Genomic DNA, 26,341 nt, shown 5'->3' on the forward strand with positions numbered 1-26,341 from the left:
TCCTCAGATAAGTACGACCCGGTTTTAACCCTGCAAGATCGATTACTTAAGTATGAGGACAGCCAGCTAATAATGCCATCACCAAGACCAAGTTTAGATAGTTTAGCTAATAGTAAAGAGTGGGGCAAACTATCAAATGCAGCATGAAAGTCAGTGTATATTGCATCAAGTTGGGTACCTGCCTCAAAAGATCTGAAAATATTGGTAACAAAAGACATGAGATTAGTAGAAGTAGACCTACCAGGCATAAACCCATGCTGTTTAGGGCTAATAGCGGAACTACAACTATGAAGTATGGTTGGAAAGATACATAGCTCAAAAGTTTTGGCTGTGGCACATGTTTGAGTTATCCCACGATAATTAGAGACAATGCTACGGCATCCCTTTTTGTGTACCGGAAAAAGCCAACAGGATTTCCAAAGAGCAGGAAAGACCCCGAGAGAAAGTGAAAGGTTGAAAATTTTAGCAAGGTGTGGAGCAAGCACGTCCTTACAGTTTATTAAAACTGAGGCAGGAATGCCATCTGGACCAGGAGTAAAAGAACGTTTCAACCCAAATAACACCTGTACAACTGTTTCAGAGCTAACCGAAATATCGGAGAGATTAATTAAGTTCTCTGGCGTGTAGAGTAGCCCACCCTCAATAAGGTTAGGGTCACTAACCGGTGGCTCAAACATTTGGGAAAAATGTGCAGAGAATAGCTCACAGATCTCAACAGGCGTAGAGGCAGTTCGAGAATCAAGTACCATTTCATTAGGTAACGTATTGCACCCTCTTCGAATCCTAACAAATTGCCAGAAGGATGCTGGATCAGAACGGAAACGCGATTGCAGTCTACTCGAATAGGCCTCAAAACAAGCCCTGTTGTATAGTCGATGCGCAGAGGCAGCGTACTTAAATAAACGAAAGTTGAAAGCAGATCGGTTCAGACGATACCTCCTAAGATATTTCATTCTATCCTTTTTCAGGTTGCGAAGAGTACGATTGGACCAGGGAGGATTAGGAGGGGAACGAAAAATAGGTGTACATGAAAGGAGTGCAGAGGTTAACAAAGCATTAAACGATTGGACAGCCTCGTCGACCGATGTACATTGATAAAAAAAGACCAGTCGGCACGAGATAGAATAGAATTAAGTTTACGATAGTCTGTAAGACGAAAATTATAACGAACACTCAATGAATTAGGAGCAGAAGGCAATTCATTCCTAACCCTACTAGCCCTAAATAAAGAAGACGGTAACGCAATTTCCAGAGCAGGATGATGGGCATCCTGGGGCAGGAGCAGTGACGAAGCAGGATACACAGAAGAACAAGCAGCAGCAGCAGAGTTAGAGAGCACCAGGTCCAGATAATGATTTGAATGGTTATGCACCCCGTTCAGCTGATAGAGTTCATGCAAATTTAACACATCCATAAAGCAGGAACTGGATGAATTCAAAGAGATATGAGGCACATAATGTCTCATAGGTAAAGATGAATCTGACCTTACTGCGGCTGCAGGCGACCACCCTAACGCCGGTTGATTGAAGTCGCCAAGAAGGATAAGATGATCATTCGGTTTCATATGCATGTATGCATCGCTGATGAAAGCAGAAAGGGATTCGAAATAGTTGCGGTCGCTGCTCAAATACGGTGGCACATAAACAATCCCCACATAAAGACGAAACTTAGGAAAAGAAACACGAATACATAAAGCTTCAAGCGTAGGTTGATTCATGTTAAGTGCCACAGACGGATAACGACTGGAACATGCAAGCAGCACACCACCCCCACGCGATCGTTCATTGTTTAACCTGCTGCGATCGCAACGGTATATATTGTAAGAATCACTATCCAGGACCATATTGGATGGAATCGATTCATTTAACCAGGTTTCAGTAAGGGCAAGCATTTCAAACCCTGATTCATTCGCAGAAAGGCGCAATTCATTATATTTGGTGCGAAGGCCTCGAACATTTTGGTAATAGATCACGAAGGGGTCTATTAATTGTGAGCTATCCGTTTGGCAAACGGGCTGATCTGTGGTGAGCGATTCGTGTTGCTGAGATTGTTCTGCGATTGAAGCCCCACCCCCGGTGATAACTGAGGGGGTGTGGGAGGAAACTCCGGTTGGATAGCCTCTAGGATCTCGGTCATCTGGGATAGTGATTGATTCCCGCGCTGTGGGGATGGCGATCGATGATCCAAAAAATGATCCGGATGAGCGGTGCTTTTTGGCGCAGCAGAAGAGCAATTTGCACTGCTTGAACGATGCGAAGTAAGCGCAGAAGGGTCAAATCGGGCCCTTTCATGTATACGTTGCTTTGGTAGGCCACGATCAACAAACTCACGAACAGTAAGTGAAACTGGCCAAATAGTAGATTGAAGCGCCAGATCCTTGAGTGATTTGGGAATACTCACTTTAAACGATATAAAGGACATCAAATCAAGGTTTGCGCCCTTTTTCGTGAGACGGTAAACATCTATGTTGTCGGTTGGCAGCACAGCTTTAAGCCACACACGCATATCATCAGCGGAGACATGCGATTTGATGTTCGTGAAGTATAACCATACTTTTTCTGCTATGCCAGTGTTCGTGGTATCATGGTTCAAAACAGGATCAGAAGATGATTTTGTATTTGTTCGGCAGTGCCCAGCACTAATATCACTAGTCACCTTAGTACGATGAGTGTAGTGGTTGCAGCTATCAGAAGCTTCCACAGTGTTGGTATCGTTCGCTGCTTGTTGGATATCTGCAGTGAGCTCCATTGAGTTGGTAAATGTACGGCGAGTGGATGCTGTTTTAGTCGTTCTGGTATTAGTGGCGTTGAGTGACGATGCATTAGTGGACGTGTGCGTTCGCGATGCGTGAGAAACAGACGGCTTAGCTAATACGGGTGTTAGCTTATCAGCGAGAGCGAGGATCTCAGCAAGCAAATCGCTCTTGATAGCCGATCTAAGAGAAGAGAGAGATGAGTCAATCGTGGTGAGAATTTCTGCTTTCACCAACTCGAGTAGGGCTGCTATCTCACTTGTGAGAAGTGAGTTTGTGCCATTGCGAAACTCGTTACAATTTTTGCACAACCACAACAATTGATTATTCCGCCCAAGCTCACGAGTAGAATCACGGGACAAACCCGTGCAATGGGTATGATGCTTGGAGCCACACACACCGGCGCAGGACACCGAATTTGCACTATCGGTGGGTGCATTGCAGGTTGAGCACTGCATAACGAATGACACAGCACAAACTGACGAGTGACAGGAGCAGGAACGAAGCCAAACAATATCTCGGCAAAACTGACGAAATAACAGGAGACTAGGTGCAAGAATTCAGGTGCAACTTGATAACAAACGAAGGCACGCACTAGCCAGTACAAGCAACTCAGCAGCACCAATGTTGCAAATGTTGAAAATCAGGCAGTAACACGGCAAAACAGCATCAAAAATCAGGAGCACAAGGAAGGCACAACCACTCGGTTTGACAGTCGATCTCCCTCTTCCCGATTCGATTAATGTAATGAAGTCGATTAATGAAAAAACTGGCGAAAAAACGAGGATAAAAGCAACACAAAATTTTGTTTTCTGGTAGTTTAAAGATCCTGACACCAAAGCGGGAAAGATGGACACTTTGTTGTTGGGAAAGATGGACACCAAATTTATTGATTTATTTTACTTCTTGTATCAACTGGTGATGAATGGATTTCTTCAAATACCTTAAATATGGGTATTCCGAAGCTATAAACCAATCAGCAACTAGAGAAAGTATTGAAATAAGCGAGATTGAAATAACCAAAATCCAATATCTTGTCACGACTTGGACAACTTTAAGCAATAAAAATATGAGACATTGATACGACATCGTTTAGGAATAGATGAGAAATTCTATGGAATTACAAATATCAAATGTTGAATTTTGACATGGTGGAAAATGGATTAAACTATTAACAAGTCCCTCAAAAAATACTGGGGTCGTGGTCTTTTCGCGTAGTAATTTCCTTAAAGGTAGTTCTAGACTGTTGTTCTGTAAGCTGAAGTAACGTCAGCTATAAGTGCGCGATATTTCAATACATTTTATATGCTGCATTCTACGATATATTAAAAGCGGTGCTTGCTTCTTCTTCTTTGGCTCAACAACCGATGTCGGTCAAGGCCTGCCTGTACCCACTTGTGGGCTTGGCTTTCAGAGACTAATTGATTCCCTTCCATAGCAGGATAGTCAGTCCTACGTATGGCGGCGCGGTCTATTTGGGGTTAGAACCCATGACGGGCATGTTGTTAAGTCGTACGAGTTGACGACTGTACTACGAGACCGGCTCAAAAAAAGCGGTGCTTACAACTCCTAAAAATACGGCTGAATGAATCGTCGTTACAATAGGCCAAGAATTGGTTTATAAACGTACCAGGACATGGAAAGCGATAGAATTTGTTAAAATACTGTAAAACTCTTCACTTTCCAACGTTTTCTGCAGGTGTCCATCTTACCCTTCATGGTGTCCATCTTTCCCATACCAGGTGTCCGTCTTACCCGAACATTACAAAACCACACGAAAAAAATCATGTTTTTCATTCGTAAAAATAAACGCAAAAATCGATGGAAACTTAAAAGCTTCAACACATTTTCTGATAAACATGAGTGTAAGATAAAGTATGCACATTTTCATGGTCGTTGCGCTTATATATCCCTGGATTTTTACCATTTCCCTTAACGTGTCCGTCTTTACCTACCTTCCCCTACATGGAAAAGTTGTTTCCATCTAAGGAGCCGCGAACAGAGCTCATTTTGACAAAAGTGATCGCCTTCTTTGCAAATGACAGTACTTTCGTGTGGGACAGTTTTGTAACGCAAGTATCACGTCGGTTGGTGGCTGGCTGAACAGCACAGCATATGTTCTATCTGGGCAAAAGAAATCCTATAAACTTTCAATTAAACACTGAGAGTGAAATGAAACAACTAATCTAATCTTATGAGTTCAAAATAGTAAAAAAAGACTCACATTCGCTCCATAGCAACGTCCATTGCTAAACATAAACAATGTTTAATTTAACACTTTAAGCGCCGTGTCATATAATTTCGCATGACGGTTTTGCTCACCGTTCAGCTTTGCATCTGACGCACAGTGATTCTCTTGAAAACGAATGAGGTAGGGAAGAGACAACGATAACGACATGTGCTACGCCGCTTATCGCAATGAAACAAAAGAGTGATAACAACGGCACGAGAAACTGTCGCTCTCATCACTCTCTTGCCATGCGCTACGTGCTCACTCAAAAACTGTGACGTTGGGCCGGCGGTCAAAGTGTTAATTGTCAAAAGTTTTCCATGACTTTCTATAAAATTGCTCTCTTTCATCGACCTTGATCTCAATTGTGAATATCTCATCTTTATTTTTTTTTTTTTATTCAGGAGTAACGGTCCAAAAAGGCCGTATTGCTTATATCTCATCTTTATCTCAACAGCAAATTTTAGAATGGACTATAGAGGGACAGGTAATTTAAGTGATAATAAGAATGCAATATATTCCAGAATATAAAAAGAGATAGTGGGAATGCATGAAAATAGATGTGATCACTCACCCTGTCACAGCTCTGTCATCGGGCTATATTAAAACGAATTGGGAACAAACCAAAACATGTAACCGGAAACTCGAGCCACAGAAGAAATAACAAGGCCAATGAAATAAACAGGAAAAAATAAACATGAACATAATTTTTGTGTGTGAATAGTAATGAAAAGTTAGGGGACTGCTATATCCGGCTATGTGGTACTGATTAAGTCTTGAAAGCCTTTTATAGGTCGGCATGTCGGCATAGAACGTTACACCAAAAGGAAGATTTTTTTTTATACAAATGGTTCAGTCGACAACCCGTTCGACTTAACAAAATGCCCGTCGTGGGTTCAAGCCTAGAATGGACTGTCCCCCTATACCAAGGACTGCATATCCGACTACGTGGTACTGATTAAGTCTTGAAAGCCTGTATAGGCCAGCATGTCCGCGTAGGACGTTTACGCCAAAAGGAAGTTTTTTTTATACAAACTGATTTCAGGATAGCAGGTTGTCCCTTGATGTGAAAAAGAACTAAATAGATATATTATTGTTGAAGACTTGAACTAAGAAACGGGAACCGTGAAGCAGTATGAGTAAATACACTTTTCGAAAAACAAATATCATACGCCTTGATTTTTGCCATACGCTCAAAGATCATATGCCAGATGGCACCACCATACGAAAAATAAAAAGGAAAAGACATTCAAAATGAGATAGTTAGCTGACCGATTTTAAGGCTAATAAGCGACAAGCCGATCCCGTGGTACAGCCGGCAACTCGTACGACTGACTGAACCTGCTATCTCTCTCTCTCTCTCTCTCTCTCTCTCTCTCTCTCTCTCTCTCTCTCTCTTTCTCTCTCTCTTTCTCTCACTGAATGGCCTGCTCACGATAGAGCACGTCGATATGACATAGCCCGGCCAACAATCATTCTCATTCTCGGGATGTTTATTCCCTCTCGCTTCACCTGATTAAGCCATCGAGCTCGTTGTGCTCCCCTGCGCTTTATGCCGAACTGGGGATCGCTGTAGAACTCCTTCTTGGTGGGTCATGAGACCGGCAACCTCATAACATGCCCTGACCATCGTATCCTGCCAGCTTTCGCCTCCGTTAGGGTGCTCGATTTGCCGTACATCTCAGCAAGCTCGTGGTTAATCCCATTCAGAGGTAGCACCATTCCTGTCGCTGTTGTTGTTGCTGTGCGTTACCTTGTTCTGTCACTTGCGCCAGCCTTTCTTGTCTCTGCTCCATTCAGGTGTCTTTCGAAGTAGCACTTCCATCATTCGATCACCTCCCACTCGTCCATCAGGAGATTTCCTTCCGTATCTCGGCACATTGCAATTTTAGGAGCAAACCCGCTCCGTCTCTCCGTGCTATATGTAATCAATAATTAAGTCAATGGAATCCAAGCTCACTAGTGGTACAGCCAAGCCTTGACCGACAACAGTTGTTGTGCCTAAGATGAAAAAGAAGCGAAAAGCGATAAGGATCAAGGCAGATCGAGAATATGTACTATCAGGCAGTGGCACAATCGTGAAAAACTACATAAATTTTTAAACTGGTTAGTGAAAATTACTATTTACATATATGTAATACTTTCATAACACTACTGCTATAATATAGATTTTTTTTACTCGTGTAAACAGCATGTTTTCTGTAACCTTGTTTTGCACTTTCTGAATTCCCAACATAAAACTTACTAGATTTTATGAAAACAGAACATTTACACGTATTGAAAGAATGTCTTTAGAAAAACCTACCTAGTCTAGACAACTCGCTGATCGACAAACATAATTTCAAAATACCTACCGTTGCAACACACGTTTGTTATAAGCGGTGGTATTGCTTTTAAGCCTCATGTTTAATGCAATAATAACTATTCAATAATGACTGCGTGGCGAACACGTTGTTACTCCGGCATTACCTCGTCAGACTCGGCAGTACGCGAACATCATGCGTCCGGTAAGGTTTGTGTCGATTTTGTTACTAGTTATCTTAGATGCAAACGTATTCGCCCAGTGGTTTGCCAGTTTTTCCAATTGCAACAACAACTGCAGCTGGTACTGTGATCAAAACTTACCGCTAGTTAACCGTACCGCGAGTGGAGCCTTTGACACTGAGTTTCTATCATCGATCGTGTATCAACCTTTCGTGCGGAAGTACAACAAGCAACTTTCGATCTTTACCATCCCCGACATTCAGCCGCACTGTATGGAGCTGTCGCTGCACTGTTCGTCAGCATTACCGCCCAGCTCGCAGACAAAAGGTTCAAAGAAGCGTGTGCTGCAGCTCAACATGCGCTGTGATCATTTCATCGTCTCGTACGTAGTCCAATCATCGGAGTTGGGTCATTGGTACGAGGTTTTTCTCGGCCAAATGGAACAGCATTTGCGGAAGAGCATACCGGCATGCTTGGTGCCGTACAGCCATCGATTCCAGCTGGAAGGTGATGGTTACAACTATTTGCTACTGTCGAATTGTCTGAATGTTTTGAGGGATCAAAAGTTTGGCAATGTGGCATACTGGTTGTTTGTGAACAGACGTAACACACCGGAACAGAACCGGAAGATTGTACAGCAGCTTCCACTATCAGCGGCGGCGATAGATCAACTGTTCGTGCACAGCGGTAACGAAAGCAAAAGGAAGTCCTGCCAGTGCCATGTTGTTGAGAGTTTTTTCCGCTCGATTAAGCGTTGCAAAATGCCATTTGCAACCATTTCCAAACACGCACACAAGCAAAATCCGACATCATTAAACACGGAGGAATCTGAGCTACCAGAAACAACGAGCTACGTTCAGCTGACGGTCGAAGTAATGCTGATCATACTCCTGTTGCTAGTTGTTTCGTGCACATTAGGAGTGCTGGTTTGTGTCGTGTATCTACATTTCCGTACTCACCTGGAAGAGCTTCTATAAGATCAATAAAATGTGTAATTTATTGTTATTTTTAATCTACCATTGTTTGGTAGCCGTGCTGTTCTTTTCCACTATTCAATTCAGGTAGGTTGTTGGTTTGGGTGGAACCATGTGTTTACAGGTCCAAAGATTTAAAAAAAATCAATCGGATTGATCAATACTTGTCGCTTTATGGTGACGACGCGATCGTTTGAGGATCGACTAGGAGTGTACAAGCCCGAACTTCCGCTAGCGGCCGCTAGATGTCTCGGGCTGAACAAAAATTGATGAACGCTCGGACTGAACGAAGAGGATCAAACCTAGGACTGTGTAGGAACGAGGTCAAGTAATATAGAACGATTTGACAAGTAGCCAAAAGTTCGTTACAAGCAGTTTGACATTTCATTGCCCTTTTCGATTCAAATTTGAATTGTGATAAAAATGATAAATCGGTCTGATCATCAGAAGAATATAGCACATTGGTTATTGAATGTTTCACCAAATGTTTTGATGCCCCTTTTAATAATAATGGATTGTGGGTTTGATGAGTTTTCTAGGGCTTTTTGCTGTCAAATGGCATCCAAGATGGCCAAACCGATTTTGGTTAATACTTGACCTCGCTCCTATCAAGGACTGGGTAGCAGTCTAGTCGCTTCATGTTAAAGCGAAAGAATTTTCACGTACAGTCCACTTCGTCCAACTTGAGTTCGACTCTCCTCTCAGTCAGAACAACTTATTTTTTTTAAATATTTTTAAACGTGTGTTTATATAACATGCTTCTTTGCGGATGATCATCGTGGAAAAACAGCTTTCATCTAATTTAAATAGTAGTTTTTTATTATGTTTTTAAATGAACTTCGGTTATGTCACTCAATAATATAATAATTTAATTTTTCCGGTAATTGCGGTTAAATACATTTTGCTTTTAAATATGTTTTGCACCATCTTATGGTTCAATACTAGCCACATGTACGACTTGCAATACGTTGAAATTTGAGTGCATACCGATCCTCTTTGTAGTTGTAGACCGCAAAATATAAGAAGAATGTTTTAGTTGGTTTTCCTCGCGAAGTCACATCCGCCACTCAATTTTACATTAATACATTTTGTTTTATGTTTTTTTTGTTCAATTCTGTTGTTTCCTTGAGTTCCAGTTTTCGTCATGAATGTGTCTCATTTTTTGTACTGCTGGATGCTGTTCGAATGTGCGATAAAACAATAACCGAGCAAGCGTGTAGTCATGCCTGTCAAGAGCGTCTAGCAGTTGGCGTGTGTATTAAATAGAGAGGGAGAGAAAGAGAGAGAAAGAGAGAGAGAGAAAGAGAGAGAGAGAAAGAGAGATAGAGAGTCTAGTTGAGTACAAAATGGTTGAAAAATCGTTGAAAGAACATTTTTTTGCTTTCTTTCCATACGATCGGAAGCGACTGCTAAAGTACGCTTTCGCTTTGCATGCTGCTGTGCCGCAAGGGAGGCAATTGAATTCCATTTTGAATGCACTTCTTCTGCGACCAAACAAGCTGCATTCCCGTGGCATCATTGCAACGTTCGAATAATCGACCACACGCCACACAAGGGAAAGCTTTTTCCTTCTGAAGAGTAGATCCTTGCAAAAAGAGTGCAAAGAAAACACCCATCCTAGGATGGAGCGTTTTTCTCCCGCTTTTTTCTGTTTCTCCACTACCAATTCAGCCTTTTTCTTTCATTTGCCCAATCGGTCCATTTGAAGAAAATTGCAATTTTCAAGCAGGCAGCGGAAAGCGGAAAGGAAAGCGAGCAGTTGCAAGCATTGGACGGAATAATTAAACAGAATTCTCCGAAGGGATTCCCGGGCTCCCGGTGTCGGATGACTTTATCGAAAGCAAAGATTATCCCGGGGCCCTGAGAAACTAATCACATTCGGACCCAAGCCGCAGAACGTCACGGATACAACGGTGCGAAGAACGTCGGTAAAGGGGTAAAGGGAGGCCGAGCGCGTGGACGCGTGGAGGTTGGACTAAAAGGGCGGAATAATTAAGTTGTTGAAACGATTCCTGCTGTTGCTGAGGTTTTGTTGGCTTGGATTTCAATTGGGTTTCCGTTGGTTTTTTATAATCGTTCGTTCCTGGCCTGCAGACTGTAGTAGCAATTATTTCGGACGAGATTCTAACACTCCGCTCGATAATGAAGAAACCATTTCGACGATAGAGATTATTTTTGTGTTGCTAGCAAAAAGGTAATTTGTGCTTCATTAGTAGGGTGCTGTTTATTTGAGCTGTACTCGGTGCTTGAGAGTTTTGAGGGGTTTGAAAATAAAAGTGAAATGTTTGCTTAGTACCTACGTTCCTTAATGCGATATTTATTGCGCTATCTAACGAAGTAATAAACACCCTCTGTTAGTTTAACCATCAGCTAGACAGTATATTTTTAGTTAGAAAAGTAGTTTTATACTAAACATTCCAAGCAAAATTACACAAAATTTTAATTACAGCTAAAATCTGTAAAAAGATGTATAAATCACGATCTTCACTCACGATTCGTTTCAACGCACAAACGATTGTGTGCGTGTTTATGCCATCTAGTCGCTAGTAAGGTATCGCCGTGTACAGCAAACATCGTATCCGGAAATGAGTTCGCAAAATAGTCTGGAATCAAATGCTTACCAGCCGGAACCGAGTATATTAATAGCATTACTTTCGAATGCCTTCGTTTGTCATGTCATTCCTTAAATACCTCCACACTAACATTCCCACCGGAAGATAAATAAGTCCTTGTCTGCTTCCAATTACCGACTTGAGCCCCCCCACCTTTGACATGGTTCGATAAATATTTGCATAACTTATTTCTCTCCCGCTGGTAAAAGCGATTCAGCGTGAGCTAAGAATAGGTCAAGAAGCAACAAAAAAACAGTGCTTTGAAATAGAACACATAGCATGCCAGATAGCAGTAACGCTTTGTGATAGGGAGCCGTGTGTACAACGCCACACCAAAGCAGCATCATTTGGCAAAGCGCAAAGGGTGGCGCAGACCCCCCTGGCACTCATCACCACGGCTCCGAATGACTTGACGAATGTTTCTATTTCGGCGTCGTTGTTCAGGGCTCGTAAGATGCCGCAGCTACAAATGATCAAAAGAGCCATTGCTTCCAATGTGCTGCCCCAGACGATGGGAAAGCGCAAAGAGCAAAATAATTCCAAACATTCATTCAGCAGCCGGGAGCATTCCAATGGCAATGAGTGTGGCTTCCCCCTCTTCACTCCAACCGGGTGATGAGCCGAATATAAGCAAATCGTGTTGCCTTTGCGAGTTGGCGAGTTCTTTTTGCCATTCTTTTCACCTTTTGCCTATCTTCGCCAGCCATGATTGGACATTGTGCCGTGGGTGAACCCCACGCCAAAATGCAGAGGGATGGGAGTAGACGCCATCACAAATACCTTCCCATCATTGCCAATTGAAGATTTTTGTGCGGAGGGAGTGAGGGGGCAAAAGTACACCTTGTTGTGAAGCAATGGGAATATAAGATAACGGAAGGAAGTCGGGTGCCGTTTTGCTTTTCCCGCGCGCACCACAAACGATCCCCAAAATCGACACCCTTCTTTCTTTACATAAAGACACGGCGGATGTGATTCGACAGCTAAAGCGGAAGCGAAAGGAAGCAGCAAAAGCGTAGCGTAAAATCATAAAATCCAAAACAAACCTCCCACACACACACAAACACAGATAGAAAAAAAGCAGTCCTGCTTCCTCTTCCGAATGGTGTACCTTTGTTTCCTGCAATTTGTGCGTGCTCTTTGATGGTTCGGTGTACTTCGGAGGTAGATTTTGCTTCCCTCGGTACCTTCCATTAAAGGCGGGTGCTGTGTCGAAGAACGGGACAGGTGTAAAAAGGTTTCATTTGCCCCTTTGTAGCGCATTTCCTTCGGTATCTTCATTCCAAAGCCGAAGCATTCTAACAGCAACATTGTCGTTATGCTGGCGTGCTTGCTTAGGCGGAACAGCTTCTTATGGTGAAACGCACCACCATTTTGCCACCTGTCTGAGATTCACCCTTCTTTCCCAACCACCTTCAAGCCGATGTTGAGAAGCGTGGAGTAGTGGTTGGGAGGTAAAAACACCTCCCGCAACGGTGGAAACGTGTAATGGCCGGTTTCCCAGCGGCAAAGGTAATGGCAGCGAGCAGGAATCTTTTCATTAACGACAATGAAAGAAGCCGGAAGCGGCGCTCGCACCTTTTGTGTCCTGGCGTACCCGCATGATGGGAGAGGGGAAATAGGGCAGCTTTCGCGCCCTTTCACGCTGGCCCAGTAAAACCGGGCCAGACGGTAGAGCCCGAGACCAAGACAAATGGGGACGCAAATGGGTTGCCCTCGGTTTCGGAATCATGAAATTGCTTTTGCCCGAACGTAACAATACCCTTGCTCTCGGTTGCACCCCTTATCCGGTACACGGTGCACGGTGTGAATGGGTTCCAGCTTCTCTCGTTCGCGGGTTTTCCTCCCTACAGGTCACAGCCAGCCGCACCAGTACCATTCTCACTACGCGTACCATTCTGGTCTTGGTCTTGGTGTTCTTTTTTTTTTCGCTGTTGTTGTGTCTTCTTTATCCCTTTAGCAGTGCAGTTCCTTTACCATTGGCACAAACCATTTATACGATCTATCTGTGCTTGACTCTTCGTTTACACGGTCCCGGTCTCGGTACAGGGGTCCACTCTTTTCCCTTGGCTACGACCGATTGCTCAACGTGTTGCGATTTTCGAGGTGTAATTACTTTCTCGGGGTTTGCACTGGGAGTAATTATCCCTTTTGCCTGCGCCCGTTTTCCCAGCGCTGCTTTTGTTGCACTCGCTTCCGTGCAGTTTTTGTGCTGGCTTCTTTTTGCTGCTGCTGCTGCTGATTGCTCTCTTCCAATGGTGCACAGTGGGAAACTTTCCTTTCGTTCATCCGTCCATCGTACTTATCCTTCGGGACATATTTTTTCCTCCATCCCGGCGCTTGGTTTTGTACTATGTTCACCAGCCGATTTCGTACTTGCGAACGGAAAAGTCGGAAAGTCCATCTACGGTCGTGCTCTGCCTGCATCCCGCAAAGGATGACGGTGAGTAGGGGGAAGCTTACGCTGAAAACCTCAATAGAGCTTGTCGGGAATGGTTTAAAGCAGCCGGATGGTGCATGGAAGCCGAGTCAGCGCATGAGGGATCCGTCGCTACTGTTGCCGCAACAGACAGTGCGCTGTGCTTGATAAGAGCTTGATTAGGTTTTGGTGTACGGAACCGCGGTGAACTGACCGTATGGTGGTCGGTTTCGTATCCCTTTTTTATTATTATTTATCTCGAACGGGTGAAAAGATTCACTTTGCTGAAATGCTGGCATTTTTTTTTTCTATCCGCAATGAAAGACGAGAAAACGTAAAGAAATGGTATCGTTGAAAAGTCCAGTTGATAGTTCATTGGCTTCGGTGGATATTTTAATTATTGCGACTACAGCGCACAGTTGAGTGTGCCAATGAGTGATATGCAATTTTATTTGCTGTTTTATGTTCAATTTTGTACACATTTGCATGATGGTATGAGACCTGCTTTCAGAAGCAACTCAAGCAAGGGCAATGGTAGGAGCATGTGTAGAGTGCAGAATGCTGTAACAAAAGATTAACAAATGAAGTATGTACACATAACTTAAAATGATTTTCAAGTTTACTTCAATGAATCAATGAATATTCAAACGAATAAACGAAAAAGTGTGTGAGTTTTTTAAAAAAAGTCTTAAATTATTAAAAGTTTGCTCATGAATAATGTACTTTACAAGGAAAGTTCAGTTTATTAGTTATGTGTTCCTTTTTTTTACTGTTTAAATATCTGTTCCGGTCTCATGGTACAGTCGTCAGCTCGTACGACTTAAGAACATGCCAGTCATGGGTTCAAGCCCCAACTAGACCGTGCCGCCATACGTAGGACTGACTATCCTGCTATGGGGGGTAATCCAAAAGTCACTGAAAGCCAAACCCCACAAGTGGTACAGGCAGGCCTTGACCGACAACGGTTGTTGAGCCAAAAGAAGAAGAAGAAGAAATATCTGTTCTGTTTTTGTCTGATAGAAATGCCTTTTATAATTTACTTATGGTATTTAGCTGACTCATGTAAACTCCTTATCAATATTTGATAAAGAACACTATGCGAACACTTTTTGAAGAACACTATGAGTATTGAAGCAATAGAGATTATCGCAATTTTGAAACAATTATAGGCAATTGATAGCGCTGCTAAACTAAATTGACACATTGCGAAACGAAATGTTATACAATTCAGGAAAATATGTAAGAAGAATTTGAACGTAATAACTTATTGATTATTATAAACTTTGCTGTTCACGCTGACTTCATCAAATATTACCTATCGAGCAATTGACAAGCATAGACAAGGGTTTCTTATTTGACAACATCACTATTCAATAGAGAAAGTGCATGCCATACGAATATCTTCATTTCCTAGCTGCTACCTATGAGGCTTATTATTTGTCGGTAACAGGCCATCTTTATCAATAATGCATAGCAATCAATCTTACCTTTCAAACATCCTTTGTCCGATGGGTCGGTTCTAAGCTCTTTGTCTTAGCAAGCAGCATCACCGACCACATCAATCTTTTATTGAAATTCAATGCGTAAGACTTTTGCCAGCACAGAGCTGTGCACTCTAGTTTAATCTGAGAAACAATGCGTATTACTTTGCTCGTGGCGGTGCAATGTCGTACGGCATGTAGCCAGCTCATCACAAACCTCGGTCATATCGGTGAGTTGACCGTACCACAACGCATCTGTCAAAACCATTCCGTCCTATTAGTGCAGCAAACCTGATGCTGGCTACACGGGCGTGACTCCCAGTAGTCTCGTTACCGGCTGCCTGCTCAACTGCCTCCGAAGTCGAGTTAAACATCATTAAATGAGAATATAATATTCAATGTTCAATATCGAATTACTCTCGCTTTCCATCCGCCTGGCTGCCTGGTACGACCTGAGCCGGTGTACACGCACAACGCAACAGCCTACTCGGATTAATCCCAAAGCTTGCCAGGAGGTAGCATCGGGTAGCACCATTTACCGCCACTAGCAGCAGCACCAATGAAGCTTGCGCGTCGTATCTCGAATCTCTGGAAATTCAATATTGATGAAACCCGAAGACAACTGTGGGCTTTAAGATTTTGTCTGCAAAGGGTGCCAAGATTTCTACCAGCCAGCTTAATCTGCCCAAGACGTGCACAAAAGCTTTGCTGGATTAGTGGAAACGCTCGCAGTAACGCAAAGCACCACTCGAAGTAAACACTTGCAGACATACACACGTACACAAGCTAACACAGCCTGCACCGGTTAAGAATCTTACACTGTACGATTATGTTTACTTGACTTTATCCCCGTACGTAATCCAGCTTCTGCTCTTTCTTCTTTCCCACCTACACCTGACAGTTCCACCGGATATTATCAACGAGGAATCATCCGCAGACATTGCGGTGCAGGAGGGCGAGGATGCGACGATCGTCTGCAAAGCCGTGGGACATCCGACACCCCGCGTCACCTGGAAGCGGGAGGACGGCGAGTACATGCTGCTAAGGAAGCCGCAAAGCCGCGAACTGATACGAGGTAGGTCCGTGGGTACAGTCCGCTTGATTGCCGTGAGCGTACAGCGGGCATCGGTAATCGGTGCTTAAGGACGTTGCAAATCCTACTTACACTTGCCGCCGGGCGGTGCGGCTGGTGGTGCGGCTTTACTGAAGCATGTACAATCGACAGCTTGGCGCTCGGGGTCGGCTGAGCTGGGTAAAATTAATTAATCAACCAATTGATTTTGAGCACACGGCTTGGTGGACCTCGCAATCACCTCTGGTGTAGAGAATCGCATCGCTTCAAGTCTGTTGCTATCTCGTTAGTTGGGTAACGATTATCCGCGCTTAAAACCGGTTCAGACCGCAATGCATTTCAGCGTGCTCATAATGTAACGTTTGGTGATGAAGCTTCTTCTAGAGAAAGGTAGAAGCTATATTATCTGTATGATTGAAGAATATCTATGATTAAACATCTTTATTAGTTTTAGTAACTGTTAAGTAGTGAGAAAAGTTATAATTACATTTGTTTTCTTTTTGTCTTACACCTGCTTCAACAATATTTTACCATTTCTGCAAGTCCCGACAGCATCGTCTATAGGACAGAACTTGGGCCACGCACGCTAGACGGAATGCTAATGGAGTGGCTATAATGCGATTATTATAATCATCATAATTTAATCATCATCGTTCCATTGCTCCGAGCTATGACGTGCAATGCAGTGTACTTTGTCATTTCCGCAGGTGAACGTTGCACAATGTGGCTTTTGGTGTTGGGCTGCAAGCGCAGCTAACATGTGAACATGTGAAGTAAGTAAGGTAATACTGCGTCATTATACATCATTAAAACACAGGTCGGATATATTTTTTATATTTTGGTGGCTTGAATACACCAAACAACACATTCAGGAAGCATCCTTAAAATCGACGATAGGCTTCTCAAGCTGTTAAGCCCTATGAGCGTTGGCAGAATAGTGTTGAACAAATGTTGGCTTTAAACTGGCATTATGCGATAGATTGCTGAGGAATCAATACTGAAAGTGATATTTGTGAAATGTTATGAGGGACAGCTCGTGTGTATTATATACGTACCAATCTAAAATCGGTATAATGATGTTTTTTTCAGCATACATTATGAAGAATGTGTGAAGGAGCAATTGGGAAAGTTCGGAAGAAGTTAATGAACCGAATATTTTTACAGGTTCGCAAAGAGAGCCACAAGAAAAGATCTTGATTTTTGCAGCTGCCATGCTCTAAATTGCAAACTTTTTCCAAATTCAACAAATTTGCGAGCTTTTTGTCACGGCCGTGGCCACGCATCCATTCAGCTCAATGGTAAATGTCTCGTTAGTAAAACTTTTCATGTACTTCAATTTTTTAATTAATCATAGAGCATTATAGCGAAAGTGTTAGGTCATGCTAAAATAGTAGGAATAATTTACCTACTTGCTGAAAAATATAGTTCGCTCCTTGTGAGCCTTCCAGCTAGACGTCAGACTACAAAAAATCGGTTAAATTATATCGAAATTCGATACTCATCTGCAAATCATAACGGGTATACCAGCTGAAAAGTTCAATGTGTTCAGTAATGAGCGTTTGTTTACAATTTCGGGCCGTTGATTATTATCATTACATGCAATTTTATGTGTATTAGTGTACGTTTTGTCATCGCTGTGGATGAGAGACGATATAAATGTGGATTTTTTTTATCGAACAACAACATGTTGCTTTAAGGCAACGAGTGAATTTTCTACGAACCAACAAACGGAACACAAATTATTAACACACTCCTGTCTGTTTATATTGGTTGATAACGTTCAGGCTTATGCCATAAGTATAATTAAAGACATTGAAATGTTTCTGATTAACCGTTCGCCCTTTCAAGTGCATAGTAATGAAATCAAATGCATGATCAAACACAGTATAATGATACTGGGAAAGCTTAGAAAACCGAGATTGGAACCTAGTGACAGCAACAATAACCTGCGATGCATAAAATCTGTCACCATAACATTCGTTTGCCAAGCATTTTACTGTCCCTGTCCTTGCACTCTGTTATCACAGTTATAACAGCGATTCTTGCAAAAGAATGTACAGTTTTTCTTTATGCCCGTTTTTCCATCGCAAAAGTCGTGTTTTCTTTTAGCGCTATAGCGACGGCATGCAACAAATCGTTCCGATCCGACAAGTATTGCACATTTTTCTCCTTCAGATGAATTCCGGTTCGAAGCCATTTTAAACGGCCCTCTCCTTGTGCTCGGTAAGCGGCAGGGATGGTTCCCTCGAAATGCATTTTGCAAGTGAATAAATAAATGTCTCCCTCCTTTTCAACCCTTTTCTGATTTGCACACTGTAAGCTCTTGTCGCAGCAAAGGTTGATAGCAAACATTTTTGTACTCTGTAAACGTATATGTGTGTGTGTGTTTGCTTGCTTGTGAGACAGTGTCGCTTCCTTTCATGTAATATGTCAACGCGAATGTTCTTGCGCCTGGCGGGGCTTGAGTGGCATAGCGGGAAAGCGTACCCCATTCGTTAGCGGAACCGGAAACATAAATACAACATTAAACTGTCGCACAAAGATGGGCGGGGATCGAGTACATGTGTGCGCGTGTGTGTGTGTGTGTGTGTATGTGTGGGGCAAACGTGAGCGAATGGCTCATTCATAAGAAAACTACTAATAAGTGTCACTTTGACGAACATTTAGTGCCGAAACGCACTACACTTGCATGGCACCGCCCAGATGGAGACGCCCAGTACTGTGCAAAAATGATGTGCTGTTTTTATGTTTGGTTCGGTGCAGCGCGAAAGAAAGGAAGGCGGAGACCACGGTGGAGCATGGGTGAAAAATATTCGCATAATTTATGTTTAATGTCGTGGGAAAATAAGATTAAATGTCGTCGTCTTGGTGGGTTGCCTGCTTTCCGTGCGCTGTGTGCCCTGTGTACGGGGATGCCCAAGCCGTGGCAAAACAATGATAAAAGCGACTCCCAACTGTAAACCTGCTGCCCTTCCCTGCGCTGGAACTTTGAAAGAGAGCATAGGAAGGCTGTTTCATTTTTCGGTGTTGTTGTACGTGTTACGTGTGTGTGTGTCTGTTAATTCCATTTTCTTTCGTTAACGCAAGAAGGCACTCATGCGAGTCGTTCACACACAAACACACACACACCGAGCACAAACACACATGTATGCATCGGCAGCAGCAAAAGTGTGCAGCGCCAGAGCATTAGCACTGCCAAGTCGGGCTTACGCGCGGGCAGAGCGAAGGTGCATGATGATCCGGAGTGTTTTCCTTCGCGCACGGCAACCGGAGGTCTGCGAAACGTGCGGCATAATGTGCGCGAGCGAGTAGCTGGGAAAAGGGATTTCATTGTTTTCAGTGTTTCAGCATGGGTTGAGCAGCTTCTGCTGCTACCGGTGGCTTATGACTTGGTTCCTGTCTTTTATGTTACCACCTTCGCACCCGTTCGCACCCGTTCGCCTACTCTCAGCCGCTCCGCTTCCATCCGCGAGCTTGACATCGCGGCATTTTTTAAGACTGTAGTGTCCTTTTTTGCAACCACCCGAAACGAACCACCTGTGCAAAGCTTCTCCTTGACAGGTTTGTTTCTTCTTTCCTTTTTTGATACCTTTGCTACCGTCCTGTCGCTGCCTGTCTCTACAAACTGTTCCTTCCTTTGCCATTGCTCTCGTTCTGCGAACCTATATTGTCACTGTGACACACACACTAGCTCGCTCGCCAACACACAATCACACACGTACACATTTTCGAGGCAAACATTTTATCCTTAATGTGACCCCACCACTCGGCTCATGTTTCCTCCGTTTGCACTGTCCCTGCAAACGGTGGCACGGCTGGGAAGCGCGGCATCCGTATGTTGCCCGGTTTTATGTGCACGAAATGGTGCAAGACTAGAGAATGCAATATTTTAGCAACACCACCCGGTGTTGGCGCTACCCTTTTGGCGCCCGTGTTTCACTCTCCTTTTTTCTCGTTTGAATGTCACGCATAGAGTGTGTGTGTGTGTGTGTTTTTTTGTTGTTTTACTTCACACTCTAAATTCATAAAACGATTCAAGTGCGTAGTTTTGCATACCCCTGAGTGTGTATATTATTTTCCTACTGCTTTCGTGCCCCTTTGCTTGCAATATGTTTGATGTTTAAGTACCATTTCTATGAATTTAAAGATTGTATGTTCAACGGCACAATTGGAAGTGAGCTGTATGGATAGAAGGTATACGATTTGAAAAACAATTTTTTTAAATTTGGAAGAAAATAAAATTCCCAAAAAAATCTGTACAGATAAAAAAAAAACAAATTATGTTCTTTTTATACAGCCGGTCTCGTGGTACAGTCGTCAAATCGTACGACTCAACAATATGCCCGTCATGGGTTCAAGCTCCGAATGGACTGTGCCGTCATACGTATGACTGATTATACTGCTAGCCAAAGTTGTTGAGCCAAAGAAGGAGAAGAAGAAGTTATTGTCTATTTTTCCTGTAAATGACTATTTCATTATAAATTATTATATTTTTTCTGGGTAAATTTTGTGATTCATGGTAATAATCAAAACATAGCCAACAAAGGGTCTAAAACTAGCTAAAGATTTTTAAAATCGCCATTTAACTATGCACAACTCCATTCCTTTGCGAAAAACTCATTTGTAATAAAAACGCTTATTGTGGCTTCGACTGTAGCTTAAATACATTCAGCATTGCAAAGAATCAGTAAAAAAGTATGTCTACATTTCCGGGACACTTTTTAGCAATGCATGCACTTACACCTGCCAACCTGCCTGTTCGTCGACACCACCACGAACCCATCATGATCACGAACACGCTCAACAGTCACATCTCATCTCAGCGTTCTGCCACCGTGCCGTAACAATCACCACTGGCAAAAGGCGAGGCGAAGTGTGATACCATCCTGAGTGAATTATTCAATTTATTTCGTAAGGACATGATTTACTCGCCTGTGCTCGCATCCACCCGCACGGCGGAGTGGTGTGAAGTGCGGCCTGTGGAGCGCAGGTTGTTGCACAGAATGAAGGAGTGAAAATCGCGTTGCCGAAGAATCGCGACGAACGGAAGCCTTGTTTCGTGGTCGAAAGCAGGTGAAAGCAGAAAGACAATGGAATCATCCGGCCTGGGATCGGATTTCAGTGGAAGGGGTAGAGCGTGCGTTGGGCTTTTGGGCTGGTGGACGAGGTGCGAGAAAAACGACAGGATAAGCATAATGTACACATTTGCATAACAAATGTAAGGCGGCCGCGCGTGTACTTTCCTTTGCAGGTGGGGTTGGCCCTGGGCTTTCACCACCAGCCGTCGTCGGTTGGTACGCAGATGAAAAATGAAATGTATCCTGTGCTAATATTTGACGTGATCTTTACCGTGTGTCGGTGAGCGCGGTTGGGCATGGGCCGTACTGGATTAGATGTGGTTATATTCTTTGCCGTGGTGCAGTCGCGATTGCTTGGCAATCCACGTCCTTGTACATGGTGCTTTCCTGTCTGCCGGTATTCATTTCCGAGCGCGAGAAGACAAACGGTCCGTGTCTGGGTGACATTAAGTGATACTCTGCATACTGTGTGGTTTGCTGATGGACTGACAGATTTATGTAGAGGGCTGGCATTAGAAAAACGTAAAGAGTTTCTTTCGGAATTATTTCATACGAGACAGAATTATACTTACTTGTCTCTATTTGTTTATTTTTTATGTTGTTGTGTTTCCGCATTTAGAGGAAATAAACGGTCAACATGTAGTCATGTCAATGGTATATGTTATATGTTTCATATACATATTCTTGAAGCTTAAGATACAGTGCTGTTCGAGTCTATTTTCAGATTTTTTTCATTGTAAATATGTAGTAAAAATGCCTTTCAAATGATGAAAAGAGTTTGCGGAAACAAATAATTAGATGCCAACGTCGAACTCATTCATCGATTGTTGCTTGTTTCCTCATGCAAATGTAACATACATTTTTTCCGTCGCAAAATGAACATATTGTTGTGTTGCTTGTGAAGAAAGTAGAATGAAATGACTATAATATGAATGTTAATCAAACGAATAATTTCCTGCGCCGTACGTAATGAGCCGTACAGTTCCAAGAATTCCAAACTGGCGTATTCGTTAACCTTACACTGGCGAACTGAATAACTAGAAAATTTCATTTTTCAATAATTTTAATTTTATGATAAATCTCTCGCCCATATTTCCCAACAATTACTTCACTGCGTTCAATACACACGCGGCTTCAGCGAGGCGGGACGAATAATTAATTTCATGCCCTTCGCTACGTGAAACGATTCCGCTTATGATTTATTGTGCGCCTGGAAGTTTGCTACCGTTTTTTCGCTTTCACCCGGCCCAGACAGGCCGACGGACTGTCTTAGCAGTGTTTTCCACTTGAGCTTAAGCCATGGAAAACAATTTCCCACCCGCCGTGAGTCATCCATTGATTAATGTGTTCTAGCTACCGGGCTAGCTCGCTCTAAACAGGCACGAAATGGAGACCGATCCTTTGCTCCCTTTCACTGTCACTATTACCTTGCTCCTTTTGCAGTGCAAAGGAAAAGGAAAGGACAAAGATGGAATGAAGAGCTGTGGGTGCGGGAAGTATATTTATATTACCCCACCCGCACGAACCATTCGCGAGAAACGCGCACGTACAGCGGATTCCCCGTTCCATTGAACGGGCGGGGGGAAATGGTTTATTAAATCAGTCTTCATCCCGGCGAAAGGTATCCTCTGCCCACTGAGAAGGCTTCATGACACTTTCTCATTATCTGGCCACCCGCTTTCTGTGCCATGACAAAAAAAAAAAACAAAACACACACACACCGCAGCAACGACCCAGATGACAGTGATTTCTTCGTGTTCCCTCCGGTCAGTTTTTATGAGCTTCTGTCGCGTCGTAAAATATAATACCCTCTCTCAGGGCGATGGTTTGCGGTCGTTTGGCGGTGGCTGTACCGGACCGGGAGGGTGCCGTCGTTACGGAAGTGCAAAGCACAGTTAAATGCTGGCCCGAATGCTGTGATGCAGCTGGGAACGGGAACGAGCAGGCAGAGCATCACCATCGACCAGCGGGACAGAAAGGCTGAGTGGCCAAGGGAAGATTGTTTTCTACGGGCGCAGATTTCCGCGCAGGAGGTTGATTTTCCGGTTCAGATTTCATGACTCTCGATCGGTAGCCGCGTACTCATTGGGGGGGAGAGATGCTTTTTTATCTCACCATAAACATCAACCGCGGGAATAGGAAGCGGGCTTATCGTTCGGGAAAGCAAACTGCCAGCACCGGTCAGTCTTCACCTGACGCACGGGCACGGATGGAACGAGGATTGAAAAGGCACGAAGATGCACGTAATAAATTAGTGAAAAATGGAATCTCCAGCAGCCTTGGCGGTGGGAAAGATAAAGATAATTCAAGCTGCACATCACTGAACATAAAAAAATATACAAAAAATAAAGAGTGTTTGCGTGTTAGAGGAGGAGACAGCAAACGGTAAGACTGAAGCATGACGGTTTGCTGAAAGAGACGGAAACATATTACCATTTCTTCCGTCCATCACGCCTAGCCGTGAGTAAGCCACACTCAACTTTTCTTGCCCCACTATTCCATTTTTAGAGCAACTTTTACCCGCCCGAGCGAATGATTGAAGATTCTTCAGAAATTGGTCTGGTCGGTACCAACGCGGGGTCGGGATGGACGGTTTTCTCGGTTTTAATATCCGGACCAATTTGATGATGCTTTCACGATGCAGCAGCAGCAGAAGGATCACTTTCCCTTTGACTCGCCGGTGGGCTGGTGCATGAAACGACAAATGATCCGGAAAACTGAACCCAATCTAGGGAGAAAATGAAGGCTCCCAAGCTTCCGGACGTGCTGCGGGATGTTTAGTTGATCGTTTTTGTTTTTTTGCCTTTTGATTTTGTTTATTACGGAGCGACTTTTTTGTTTGTCTCGCCGTACGTCCATTAAAACCACTACCCACGGTTAAGCGTTTCGGTACTTCAAAGCGGCCTGTCTTTTGTGTGCCGTGCGCTGTGATCCGCCACATGATGTGAGATTGGTGGTCGTATCTTAGGAGCGTGAGCACTTTTGCGCTTCAAAACCGACACGGTTCTTTTGTTGTGATCGCCATGCTACAGCGTGATAGGTGAAGTTTATTAAAATGCAATTATGTACGTAGTAAAAAAACGTGACAGGGATTATCTACCCGGTTCAACATCGCAAGCTTTAATTCCTTTTCGTTAAAGACCCATAGCTGTATTGGCAGATTTAATGCAAAAAACTGATGACAGTTATCAATGGTATTGCTGCAAAGTGTTTGACAATGGCTTTAAAACCATGTATTGCACGGTCGTTAAAATTTTATTAAATATGTTTTTAGATTGATTAATATCATACCTTCAATACAGAACTTATTATAAACCACACTATCAGCTATAGACACATTGTAATACACTTTGGAAAGCCAAATCACACTGCCAAATATTGCAACACATTCATTATAACACACTCAGCAAATCAAACCATACCGTAGCAACATACCCAGACCATGCCGTTCATAGAAAAATCCATTGATACACACTTTTCGAAAACAGCCGAAACGCATAACGTAGGCAATTCAAGCATTATGGCAGCAAAGTAAACAAACTGAGAACGCATAGCAACTCATTGCTAAAAGCGCAGCGTAGGCAAAGATCGACGAACACACCTTTGGCTTTGGCTCCTTTGGCTAGCTAGAACAGTTGAAACTTTCCAAAACCTTCGTAAAAACACTTAAAACGCAGCATGGGCAGATAATGGCAGGCACCTCACTCCGATACAATGTACAAATTGCACCTCATATCAATAACCTGTAATTGGAACAAAAACACATTCCATAACATCTTTTGAGTATAAATAAAACCAACTCCGACCGTGGCAAGTCAGATTCGTTCGGACTGTCAGAATAGGACTATGCCCATCCCATCTATCTATCGACATATCATTTAAAGAGTTTAGTTATGTCCCCCTACCTAAGGTAGGGCCTCTAAACTCCAACGTTTTCAGTAAGGGAAACCCCTTCAGGGTTTCTATGATCGCCTGGACGATCTAGTGTCGAAAAGTCTCGTTCGAACAAATTGCTATTCTACCACGATATATGTCAGCGAAACACCGACCTACCGCGACGGTACTCGATGTAGCTGTTGTACGATGATCAAATTGCATGGCGACCGTAACTATCTCCGAACTCATTACATGGCGACCGTAACTAACATCGGACACATTACATGGCGACCGTAAACTATCTCCTAACTTACTACAGATTTTTTTTAAAATAATAGTATAAATTTACCTTTTCATGCAACACGGATCGTTTCAACGTAAATGTTTGTGCAAAGTCAAAGGTTGAAGGTATGCAAGATGATAAATTTAAGACACTTGAAAACTAGTGTTGGTAAAACAGTAAATGACTGTTGTTTTTTTTATTGGTAAAAGGCTGGTTGGTATATTTAAAAACAAAGAAGCAAAACACAACATATTGTGGATAGATGTTTGAAAAGAAAAACTAGACGTATCATATTTTTTACCAAATCTCGTCGTGGCTGATTATATGTATCTCTATACTCAGAGCACGAAAAAGACAAAATTAAACTCAGCAACAACTCCACAGTGCTGCATTTCACAGCCGGATGGAGTAGATAAAATATTGGACAATGATTCACTTTCCACTGATACATTTTCCCGTCATTTAGCCAGCAAAATCTCATCGAAACATCGACCGGGACCGTGTTCATTCACGCTCTGCCATAGTTTCACCAACAAGCAAGATGGGTTTCCTGAAACAAACTTCAGCTCACTCTCTTCGAAACAGACTTGCACTTTATGAAACTTTGCTTCCGTTCGGACTCGGCGCGTGTTCCGTTGTCTTGCTTCAAGTTTTCAACCGAGCAAGCTCATGCCTAGTGTCTCGTGCAAGTACGGTTGAGCCTTCCCAATGCTGCAACGCTAACGAACGCCGAGCATCATCGAGTGTGTGTGTGCCAAAGTTCCAACTGCTTCGGTGCGAAAGTTCGGTGCACCAGTGTTGCACCGGAAGGGTCGTTTAGTTCTCTATAAAACCACAGCCACGGTAGCCCATACTGCGTCCCAATGCCACTGACCGAAATGTTTGTTTCTTTGTTTGTTTTGCTGTGAAAAATTATCCTCGTAAATTCAAACCCCTCCACCCTGCCCATGGCGCCGTTTCGGAGAGTGAAAGTTGCTTAAAACCGAGCCCCGCCGCAACACTAAAACCCAAACGGTGTGTGCCGAAAATCGGTTCCAAGAATGGAGCAGTGGGTGGAACGACGGAACGACGGTAGTTTAGGAG

At 43.3% G+C, this 26,341-nt stretch overlaps 1 protein-coding gene across 2 annotated transcripts in view; it reads left to right on the forward strand.

Annotated features, from left to right (window-relative positions):
- The window catches only part of LOC120950616 (lachesin), an 85,423-nt gene that overhangs the window by 34,422 nt on the left and 24,660 nt on the right, over nt 1–26,341 (forward strand). For both annotated transcript variants that reach the window (XM_040368799.2, XM_040368798.2), the window contains one exon: nt 15,851–16,024. In XM_040368799.2, the coding sequence (XP_040224733.2) occupies nt 15,851–16,024 (174 nt within the window). The remainder of the gene's footprint in view (nt 1–15,850; nt 16,025–26,341) is intronic.

Source organism: Anopheles coluzzii, chromosome 2 (assembly GCF_943734685.1).
Source record: "Anopheles coluzzii chromosome 2, AcolN3, whole genome shotgun sequence".
NCBI classification, from domain to species: domain Eukaryota; kingdom Metazoa; phylum Arthropoda; class Insecta; order Diptera; family Culicidae; genus Anopheles; species Anopheles coluzzii.